Raw genomic sequence first — 12,063 nt, 5'->3', positions numbered from 1 at the left:
CTATAGTCTTATTGTTATACTCTCTTTTGTTAAATCTACTGGCTCTTGACATTTTCTTCTGATGTCTCATCATGGCAGGGAAGTAACTGAGTTTGTGAAGGATTATTTCAGTTGAATGCAAACAGTGGTATATGCTACTGTGTTGGAAAGACTTTAATAATGTGCCCAGTGATAGATTTTAAATATCTTCCCTAGGCACTTAGTAACCATGGTGAGGAAGCTTGTAATCTGCCCCAGTAGAAGTCATTAGTAGACATACTGATGAAACATTGTGTCTCTTGAAAACATAGTAAGGAAAAATATTAAATAAAGAAAGAAAAAAAAGAAAGAAAACATAGTAAGGGAGAACTAAGACTTAAAAGTCCAAGGATATTTCTAATAAGACTCAAATAGTTTGAAACAAGCTGTGGTGTGATTTGTGTGTGGATTTTGCCCAAGCGTTTTCAACATGGGATATTATTCTATTTATAGGGTATTCCTATAAGTAGAGTCTATTAGCTAGATGAAAAAAATAGAGACTAGGAAAGGCTGTGATTTGTAAGTGATAAAGTTAGAACTGGAATCCAGATTTCTAGCTTGGGACTGTTTTATAGAATCATAAAACTGGAGGGGAAGTACAGATCATATATTTCAACCCCTTCATTTTGTAGATAAGGGAATAGACTTCACCCTCCCTCTTGTAATTATGTTAGATGAATTCTGATAGAATTTAACCTGTATTTCAGCTAATTCACTGGAATTATTCTATATCTCCCAGAATCTGGAAGAACTCATCTGATCTAATTTACATTTTCTACCCTTGGAGAATGGGAAGTTTGGTTGATTGTATAGAACTGCCTCCTTTCTTTTATAGGTTCCCTTGTTTAGCAGATATCTTTCTTGGAGCCACCTAAGCGGAAGAAGGAAGTTATGCTAGTTAGCTGAATATTTTTATGATTATTTTTTTCCTTTTCAGACCTTAATGCCATTGCAGACAGAAGATGATGGCACCCGGGAAGAAAAGCCTCTCAAAATCCCCAAAGAACTCTGGATGATGGTTGATCACTTGTATAGAAATGCTTCTCAACAGGTAGGTAATGGCCAAGGATCTTGACTCTGTGCACCCCCAAGCCACCTTTAGAAAGAGTATCAGGAACTGACTTAACCATTCTTGAAAGCAATTTGGAACTATGCCCAAACAGTGTCACTATTGAGTCTGGATCCTGAAGAGATCATAAAAGAGAGAAAAAGACCCACATATGCAAAAATCTTTGTGGCAGTTTTTATTTGTAGTGTCTAGGAAATGGAAATTGAGTGGATGCCCATTAATTGGGGAATGGCTGAATAAGTTATGATATGTAAATGTAGTAGGTTATTATTGTTCTATAAGAAATGATGAGCAGGCTGATTTCAAAAAAGCCTGGAAAGACTTACATGAACTGATATTAAATGAAGTGAGCAGAACCAGAACTGTTGTACATAGTAACTGCAAGATTACATGATGATCAACTATGATAGATTTAGCTCTTCTCAGCAATTCGTTGATCCAGGACAATTCCAATAAACTTGGGGTGGAAAATGTCATCCACATCTAGAGAGAGAACTATGGAGACTAAATATGGATCGAAGCATATTTTCACCAATTTTTTTTTCTTTGCTTGCTTTTTCATTCTCATGTTTTTTTTCCCTCTTTTGGTCTGATTTTTCTTACATGACATGACAAATATGAAAATAAAAAAAAAGATTATCAGTAACAAGTGCTTCTGGGGGAGAATTCTGGGAAGATGCAATAGGTTGGTAAATTTCACACTCTACCAATTTTCCCCACAAATAGAACAAATTTGCGCCTCAGGATGAACATAGACTTTTGAAAAACCAAGAAGACTTGGGAGGTAACAGGGATCTTACTAGTACAACCCTAGAAAATCTGAAGGCCCCAGGCTGAGGATTAACACACGTGAAGTGCAAACACCTCCAGTGAGCTCTGCAGAAGCATCATGTGGGGATCCCTTAGGCTATCTGGTTGTGACTGGAGTCTCACCAGGAACCATAAAGATTTTCATCTCCTGGACTATTTATGGAGTTGAAGTTTAAGTTCAGGAAGACTAAGTGAACCTTGGCTGATTGAGAACACTGGGCCCAGCTGTGTTGCTGAGGCTTGGTCCTGGGTGAGAAGGAACTAGCACTTTGTGAAAACAGAAGCAGCTGGGTAGGGACACTGCTGGCTGTGGGCACTTGTAAGAGGGTGGAGCTCTTGGTTTGGGGGTTCCTGGTCAGAGTAGAGAGTTTAAAGGAAGCTTGAGGCACCATCTTTCCATCCCACAGTAGAGTGTTTATATTAATACCTCTTATTTAAAAAAAAAAATGAACCAGCAAAGAAGAAAGAACCCACTATTAAAACATATCATGGGATCTGGGAAAAACAGGATTCATCTTCAGAGGAGGACATTTTAGTAAAAAAAAAAAAAAAGTTTCTACCCCAAAGAGTAACATGAAATGGCTCCCTGATCAGAGAGAATTTATAGAAGAACTCAAAAAGGAATTCAAAAATCAAATGAAAGACATTGAGAAAAAAACAAAGAAAAAAATTAGAGCCATCCAAGAAAAACATTATGAAAAAAAAGTTAACCAATTAAAAAAGGAGGTATAAAGTCTCAAAGATGAAAATAATTCTTTGAAAATTTAAATAGGGCAAGGAGAAACCAGTGAAGCTATGAGAATCCAAGAAATAACAAAACAGATTATAAAGAATGAGAAAATAGAACAGAATGTGAAACATCTCATAAGAAGAACATCAGATCTGGAGAATAAATTAAGAAGAGAAAATATAATAATTGGACTGCCAGAGAGTTGTGACCAAAAAGAGAATCTTGACATAATGTAGGAAATAATCCTAGAAAATTATCCTGGAGTGATAGAACATGAAGGGAAAGAAGAAATAGGAAAAATCCATCAATCACCACCTCAAAGATATCCTTTGTGGAAAACACATGGGGATGTTATTGCCAAATTTCAAAATCCCCAGATCAAAGAGAATTTTGTAAGAAACAAGAAAAAAACAATTCAAATACACTGGAGCCACAATTAAAATTGTACAAGACTTATCAGCAGCTACAATAAAAAACTGCAAGTCTTGGAATCATATCTACAGAAAAATAAAAGAACTAGGCCTGTGGCCAAAAATATCATATCCAGAAAAATTATCTATAATTTTGAATAACAACAACAACAACAACAACAAAAACAGACATTCAATGAACTTGCAGGTTTTCAGGCCTTTATAAATCAACCAAACCCAAATTTAACAGAAAATTTAACTTATAAGAGTCGATACCAAAGAGCAATTTTAAGGAACTCAACATGGACAAACTGTTTAAACATGGACAAATTGTTTGTTTTTTTTTAACATGAGAAATATATATCTTATGTTAAGATTTACATCAACAATAGGGTAAGCTGGAAAGAAACACTGGAAGAGTAAAGGTAAAAATTGTAATCATATTATTCAAATGAGGTGCATAGGTTGAATAGACAGAGGCTTTAGAGAGGGGAGAAGGGTTCATAATTCTGAAAACCTACTCACATTGGGAATGTGTTCAATAGGCAACACTACATATATACCATGAAGTAGAGCATCTTCCAAAATCTATAAAGAAATAAGGGGAAGGGGGAGAAGGATACATGGATGGGGGAAAAAAGGGCGACGGAAGAAGACAAAGGAGGGATCCCTGGTGAGGGGAGATTAAGTAATAGTAAGCCAAGTTATGGGACAGAATTTAATGAATCAGCAGGGATAGGAAAGACATGTATATGTGGGATATGTGTATGTGAGTATGTGTGCATGTATGTATGTATTTACATATGTATACATAAATATAACTTTTCTTAACTAACTTGGTTGGGAGGGTGGGGATGAAAGGGGATGTGTGTATATATATATATGTATGTATATATTTACATAGGCATATATAAATATATCCTTTTAAAATTATAGCCTGCTTGGCGGTGATAGGGGGAATGAAAGGAGGAAAAAGAATAAATTTAAAAAGTGTGCAGCAGAGAACAAAAGAATAGTTTACAAGAAAGTAAAGAAAACTCAGATACTCATGAATATAATTTCTTCTGCTAATACATACACACACACACACACACACACACACACACACACTTTTCATAATTTGTTGTTATATATCTTGAATCCTCCTTGATGTTCTGCTGGGCACATGATAATGTTCTCTTTTCTTCTGTTTCATTTTGTTTGGTATTGCTTTCGTTTTTCTTTTTTCTTATTCTGTTTCTTCAAATAAAATAATTTGAGGGAAAAAAAGAAAAAAAAAAGTGCTTCCAACTCAAGGTAGCCTTGATTTGAAGATGGCCCTATAGAGAGCAGTCCTCCTTCCCCAAGGAAGCTCAGGCCCCAAGAGGCCATTGTGTTGCCATCAACAATCACTGTTCCCTTAAGGAAACAAGAGTAGATATGCTCTAAAAACTTCAGGCTAGCTCCAAAGTGCTGACTTGCATTGCATCATTTTTTTGTTGTTGTTGTTGGAGGAAGCAGCAGCTTGCTCATCCTCCTGGTATCAGATCTTGCAGGAAATCTCATTTCTCTAATTTTGGTACCTTCCTTGGAAAGGAAGATATCCACAATGTAGTAGACTGGTCATTGGGGCACTTGATTTTAGTTCTGGTTGTGCATCTCAGGCCAGTCATTTAATTCTGGGCTTCAGTTTTCCTGTCTGTTAAATGAAGGTTTTGAACTGAAAGTTCTCCAAAGCCCCTTCCTTCCAATTCTAACACTCTAGGACTGTATGTTCTGTGATCTTACACTCATACTTTCTGGACATGGAAGGGGCTGATTCAGAAACCTAGGAAAAGATGGTATGAAGAAGAATGTCTGAGTCAGGACACCTTAGGCCTGGCATCTAGGGGGTGAAATGAATAGGCATCAGGTCTGGAGTCAGAAAAAATTAAGATCAGGTCAAGCCTCAGACACTTCCTAGATATATGATCCTGGGAAAATCATTCAGCCTCTGCCTGTCTCAGTTTCCTCATCTGTAAAATGGCGATTACAATAACTCACAGGATTGTTGTAAGGATCAAATGAAATATTTGTAAAGCACTTTGTAAAGTCCTACATAAATGCTACCTATTACTATTTATTATTATTATCACTGGTAGACTTATAGAAGCAATTCTACAGTTCTGTTACTTGAGAGCAAGACAAATTCTTGCCGTATTCCCTTTCCTCTCATTTGTGGAAGGACTACTTTCAATTACATTTTTAGGGTAGTGTATACCACCTTTTATCACTAACTTATATAAAAGTTTTCTAAAATAATAAATATAAAGTATTTTAGGTCAGGTGGCAATATACTTATAATTATTTTGGTCTTGTTTGCATTTGGCTGGTTTTTCCCTTTATGTTAATTTTTTTTATATATATATTAAAGGAATCCTGCTAATAGCAACTGCAGGAAGCTTAAACATTTACAGTTTTCCCCTTGTACTACTGTCATGCTTATTCTATGATAAGGGGCAGGACTGAATAATACATGCCACATCATCATAAAAATGCCCCTAGTGAGGAAGGACCTGGAAATGCTTAGGAGTTAAATTGGTTTCATTAAACAGGGCCAGGCTATTCACCACTCCAACCAGAGGACTCACCAAAGTTCTCCTTTCTGCACTGTTCTTATGATTATTTCTAGTTTTAGAAACATAAACATTAAGAAACATTCTAAAACAGACTGTTTACTTTGATTTTCTTTTTTCCCATTGAAGGAAGATCTGTTTCAGCAGCCAGGCCTGAGGTCAGAGTTTGAACAGATTCGTGACTGTTTGGACACTGGAATGCTTGATACTCTCTGTATCCTCACATTTAAGTCAATTGCAATTCAGAAAAAAACATTTCTCTAGGGACTGGGAGTCATCATGGGTGTTCTTCATGGAAGAAGCTCTTTACACATCTTCTCAAGCTTTCTTTCTGGCAGATGATTGAGAACCAGGATCAGCTGGAGCTTGGAGCAGGCTCCAGGAGGAGGAAAAATCAATCAATCTGTAAACATTTCCTGAGACTAAGTATCAGGCACTGTGCTAAATGCTGGTGAAACAAAAAGAGACCAAAAGTCCTTGTCCTCAAGAAGCTTACAATTTAATAGGGTAAATAAGCAAATGAATATATGCAAAGCAAGCTATATACACGCTAACTAGAAAAAAATTGAGAAGAAAAACATTAGAATTAAGCAGGGCTGTGGAAGGCTTCATGTAGGAGGGTAGGATTTTAGTCTGCTCTTTAAGGAAAACAGGGAGGCCACTAGTCAGTGAAGGAGGGGGAGCATTCCAGGCACAGCCAGAGAAAATTCTTAGACTTGAGAGATGGATTGTCTTGTTAGTGGAATGGCCAAGAGACCACAGTGTCAGTGGACTGAAAAGTTAGAATAAGGCATAAGAAGACTGGAAAGGCTAAAAAGGGCTTTGAATGCCAAACAGAACGTTCTATTTTCATCCTGCAAACAATAGGAAGCTACTGGGGTTTATTAAATAGGGGAGTGACATGATCAGACCAGAGCTTTAGCAAAATCACTTTATTAGTTTAATGGGAAGATGGATTGAAGTGGAGAGAGACTTGAGATGGGCTGACCCACCACCAGGCTAGTGCAATAATCTAGGTATGAGGTAATGTTACCAGAATGGTGGCAATGTCAGGGAAAGGGGCATATTTGAAAGCTGTTACCTTGTCATCAGCTTGTCCTTTTTGTCACCATGGACGGTAGAGTTTGTCTATTCCTTAACTATGCTTTCCTAGCTGGGAGCAATCACTCTGTGGCTGAGGCCCTGCTGCTTTTCCTGGAGAGTTTGCCTGAGCCCGTCATCTGTTACAACTTCTATGATACTTGTTTGGAGTGTTCGAGCAACTACCCATTAAGTAAACAGGTAAGAATCAATTCTATGCCCATAGGACTTTCCCAAATGTTCAAGGAATAGTAACTACACAAATTAGGTGCAGGAGAGAAAAAAATCATAGTATGCTTGAGGGATTTGGGCTCCAAGGGCAGGGTCTTGAAATAATTTTAGACCAGACACTGGCGATTTAAAGCAGAAAGAGATGGTTGTTTGATCTACATATATACGGAGCTAGAAGGGACTTTAGAACTAATCTAATCCAACCCTTCATTTTATAGATAGAACTGAAGACCAGAGTTATTGTTAGAAAAGATGGCTGTAACTACCAAGGTTTTAGCAAACTAAATTCGGTAGATGAAATAGGCCCCAGGCTCAACTCTAAAAAAAAAATTTAAAAAAAAGAAATATAAGATAGCTTTTCTTCCTACTTTATTATGGAGATGGGGGACCATGGTTGTGCAGTAGTTATATAATTTCAAACTTCTGGGATGACATTAGTTAAGTTTTGTAGATTTTTTTTCTTCATATCAAGTAATCATATTAGGTAGAAGTATGAAGAAGGGTATGGTAGAAAATGTAGTGACGTAAAAACAAAAGCTAACAATAATAATAATAATTCAGATTGAAAATGCCCTCTGAAGTCAAGTCATCCAATCCGAATAAGTATTCCTTCTACTGCAACATTCTAGACAAATGCTATTAATACAGCCTCTTCCTATGCACAAATAGAGCAGACCTCTCTCTGTCACTTCTTTCTTTGACTTCAAGAGCATGAAGTTGTATAAAAGCTGATTCCTTTGAATTCCACTGGAGGCTACTGGCTTTTTCCTTTGAGTACTCCATACAAATTATTCCTCCATTCAACATTTTTTTTTTGAGCTGTTACTATGTAGAAGACATTCGTATGTTTCAGAAGAACTGAAGAATTTAGTAAGAATATGTAGTTTTTTGTTTTGTTTTGTTTTTTTAAACAGGGAAATTTCTTGGCTAATCCTACGCTCCTATTTTTTCCTTCTCTTTTCTTACATTTAAAAGGCCAATATGGAGACCTTATCAGGAAAGGGATTAGAAAAGAGAAAGCATTCTCTTTTATCATAGTAAAGCATAGTGCATCTGACCTATGATACTGCAGGCAAATTCTCCTGGCTCCCTTCCAGAAATACATGGGGCTTCCTAGAGTAAGTCCAGAGAAGAGCAGTTAAATTGATGGGACACAAAGACTTGTCTGAGAAAACAAATTAGGAGTAAACATTTTGATTTACAGAACCAAAGGCTGTGAAGGAGGTAGAATGGAATAGTCTGTAAGATCCTAAACAGGACTGAAGTCTAAGGGAAAAGAACTGATAAAAACACTCTTCTAGATCTCTGGGAGTACTACTAGATTTTTTTAAACACTCAAGTTTAGGCCAAATAAAAAAGAAGTTAACTACACATTAGGGCAAGTTTTTGGAAGTTAACATCTCAAGAAATGGTACATTGGAAAATCATCTGTGAGTCCTTTGGGAAGTCACTCTTGCTCTCAGTATCTTCCTTTGGAAAGTGTAGGGGTTGAATTAATGACTTCTGGGAACCATTCTAGTTCTCAATTTATGAAAATAATGAATTCTAAAAGAGAGAAACAGATTTAAGGAAGCATTTTTGCAAGCTAGAGCTGAATGCAGAGAATGGATACTGGGATGCTTGATGAGACTTGAAAGCATTCCCTAAAAGTACCCACTGAAGAAACTACGGATGTTAAACTCAGAGAGGACAAAGTTTAAGACTAATATAACCACCTTCAGGCATGGTAAGAATTATCATAATTAAAATCCTGACAGGCAAAACTAGAAACTAGATTTTGGTTCCACATGGGAAAACCCATACAAAGATGGAATGGTTGACCTGGGAGAAGACTCTTTCTTCAAAGTCTTCAAAAAGAATATAGGTCCACTTGTCAGGGGTATTGTAAAGGTGGTGTCCACATAGATAGGACTGGACTAGATAGTTTCTGAGGGTCCCTTATTGAGATTCAGTGGTTCTGGTTAAGAAATTTGTCACAGATCAAGAGTTTCTGAGCATAGTCATTTCTCGATTAATGCCCTTAGTGAATTCTGTGAAATGGTCACGTTTTTAAAATTGTACTTTTTGAAGTTACGTAAAATGTGGTGATTGGTTCCAGTCCAATGGAAACATTCAGTGTGAATTTGAATACTGCAAACTACTTCATGGAAGTCATTATTTGTACTAATTAGGAGCTATCTGTTCATTCTTAATCTTTTGAGCTAAATCTTTGAGGTTAAAGCCATGTTCATCTCGGAAATCAAAATTTTAGACTATCTGACTTATGAATTTGACTCAGGTATTGATACTATTGGCAATAGGAAGAGTTAGGTATAGGGATTTTATATTCCTGCCTTAAAAAAAAAAATAACAAAATTCTTTTCTCCTTTCTAGATCATCTCTACTCTTCCAACTTGCCACAAAAATGTCTTTAATTATTTGATGGCATTTCTGAGAGAATTGCTGAACAATTCAGGGAAGAACCATTTGGATGAGAAAATTTTAGGTGAGTGTCATATCTATGCATATCAAGGGGCTCATTTTTGCTCAGAGGAAGAGTCCAAGTCTAAGATTTTCTCAATATTCAACAAAATGTACTATTCTTGAAGCATTATTCATAATTTGCACTCTGAAAATGAAAAATGTTGCTTTTGAGCAGGACCAAGAGATCATTATATACTTCAACAATAATACTATATGATGACCAGTTCTGATGGACCTGGCCATCCTCAGCAAGGAGATCAACCAAATCATTTCCAATGGAACAGTAATGAACTGAACCAGCTATGCCCAGAGAAAGAACTCTGGGTGATGACTAAAAACCATTACATTGAATTCCCAATCCCTATATTTATGCCCACCTGCATTTTTGATTTCCTTCACAAGCTAATTGTACAATATTTCAAAGTCTGATTCTTTTTGTACAGCAAAATAACGTTTTGGTCATGTATACTTATTGTGTATCTAATTTATATTTTAATATATTTAACATCTACTGGTCATCCTGCCATCTGGGGCAGGGGGTGGGGGGTAAGAGGTGAAAAATTGGAACAAGAGGTTTGGCAATTGTTAATGCTGTAAAGTTACCCATACATATAACCTGTAAATAAAAGGCTATTAAATAAAAATAAAAAAAAGAAGAAGAAAAGAAAAGATACTAGGAAAAAAAAGAAAAAAGAAAAATGTTGCTTTTGTGTCCTTTTGAGGACTTAGGACAAGTAGGCAAAGTCTCTTTCTGATGAATCAATTTTGTGTTTTTATGCAGCTAGCACATTTGGCAGCTTGCTTCTCCGTTCTCCAGCCGGTCACCAAAAGCCAGATGTGGCAGAGAAGAAGAAGGCTCAGGACTTCATCCAGCAGTTCCTTGTATGAAGATTCAGCATATCCTGAAGCCTTACTACAGCTGTCCTCCCTGTTGCTCACTGCTCACTGCTGGCAGCCAGTCTTTCCCAGATATTTCAATTCAATGGCCCCCTTGGACTGTGTGCCATGAGTTGTCTTGGGAGCTAGGATACCTGGCTGATTTGAGCACAGCTTCAATTTTTAGCCTTCATTGTCAATACACACACACACACACACACACACACATACACACACACACACACACTGCTTTGAGCTAAAAAGAACATTGGGTATCACAGTTTGAGGACAATTAGCCAGTAGAACTGATATTCAATGTTCAAGCATTTATTTAATACACATAGTTCTTACCATTTCCTTTTTTTTTTTTTTAAAGAGGAAAACCCCAAATAAATACTATATTAGTTTCTTGTGTTCACCTAAGCTATATGTGTAGCTTGGACTGGGCTCACCATGATCAGATGTTATTTTATCAAACACTCTGGAGTCCTGGGAAAGCAAGCATACAGATGAGTCATCAGGTCTGAAGGTGCTAGCCAAGCTACAAGGGCTTCTTCCAGAGCTTGATTTGAGAACCTATTCTCTTGAATGAACTCAGGCATCCTTGGAAGAGGATACAAAAAGGGCCTGGCCAAAGAACCTTTGCAAGCAACATAAGGACTTCAAGATTCAAATGACGTGGCAAGATGAAAGCAAGTGGGATTTTTCTCAGCTTGCTCATCTCCCACACTGTAGATACTGCACCTTTCTAATAAGTGTAATATATTTTGATGATAAATGTATTTTTAACAGTGGTCAGTGTGTGATTGTTTTGTGGGCACTCCTAGATATGTGAGTTTTGAGAGTCTTGAGCATTCTGGTTTAAAAATTAGTTTTAAAGGATTTTGAACAGCAGCTTGATGATCAATCGCCTTTCATGGCAGGAAAGAGAACAGTCATGGTCTAAACTCCTATGTGCTGTACCTTGCTTCACTTTGGGACTGCTTGGTCCTAGGTGGGAAGAACAAGACACACAAGTTCTGTTGCTTCAGTGTCTCTGCTTCCTGAAGAAGATCCTTTAGAATCAGATTCTTACAGATGATAATCCAGTCCAAACTTCGGTCTTATAAAGGAATCTCGGATAATAATAGCCAATATTTAAATAGCAACTTTAGATTAACAATCTGCTTTACCCTTTGAACTGATCCATACTAGAATCCTTTCCAGGATAACATATTCCCATTTTACCTGTGAAGAAATTGAGACTTATACTTGTAAAGTGATTTGTTCAGGTTCACACAGCTGATAAGTTTCAGAGATAGATTTCTTGATAAGGGTAGAGTCCTAGTCTCTGCTTATTCCAAGTCTAGCACTCTTTAAATTAGTGTACACTGCCTCATATGATTCCAACCCTTAAATAAGTAGGGACTTAGTACCTCTCAAGACAGCCCATTACACTGCTGGATAATTCTAATTGTTACATCGTTTCTCCTCATACTGACTTAATACAATTTAGTACACTTCCTTAAATTTGTTTTTCCAATAATTAGTTCATGTGGTGAAAACCAGTTCAAGCCTTAAGGAGCTAAATTCTGTTAACAACAAAGCTGTAAGATGAATATCAAATTAGGAACCTTTAATTCACCTGAGACTAGGGAATTTCTTTTACCACTTGCTATTATTTTTCTTTACCTAAACCTTATACCTGGTATAAGAATCTTAAAAAACAAAAACAAAAAAAGTTCTGATTTGTAAAATGAACTGTTCTCTCTTTTAAAATCAGACAGTTCTTTAAAATGGAGA

The 12,063-nt window shown here is 36.7% G+C and overlaps 1 protein-coding gene across 4 annotated transcripts in view; it reads left to right on the top strand.

Moving 5' to 3' along the window:
- Positions 1-11,075, top strand: part of INPP5B (inositol polyphosphate-5-phosphatase B) — an 80,714-nt gene extending 69,639 nt beyond the window's left edge. For all 4 annotated transcript variants that reach the window (XM_012545944.3, XM_023500189.2, XM_023500190.2 and 1 more), the window contains 5 exons: positions 956-1,069; positions 5,761-5,845; positions 6,785-6,912; positions 9,316-9,427; positions 10,187-11,075. In XM_012545944.3, the coding sequence (XP_012401398.2) occupies positions 956-1,069; positions 5,761-5,845; positions 6,785-6,912; positions 9,316-9,427; positions 10,187-10,293 (546 nt within the window). In that variant the 3' untranslated portion in view covers positions 10,294-11,075. The remainder of the gene's footprint in view (positions 1-955; positions 1,070-5,760; positions 5,846-6,784; positions 6,913-9,315; positions 9,428-10,186) is intronic.
- The last annotated feature ends 988 nt before the right edge of the window (positions 11,076-12,063 follow it).

The sequence above is a fragment of the Sarcophilus harrisii genome, chromosome 3 (assembly GCF_902635505.1).
Source record: "Sarcophilus harrisii chromosome 3, mSarHar1.11, whole genome shotgun sequence".
Lineage (NCBI taxonomy): Eukaryota > Metazoa > Chordata > Mammalia > Dasyuromorphia > Dasyuridae > Sarcophilus > Sarcophilus harrisii.
Note: the sequence above shows the minus strand (reverse complement) of the source record. Positions and strands in the feature narration are given on the sequence as shown.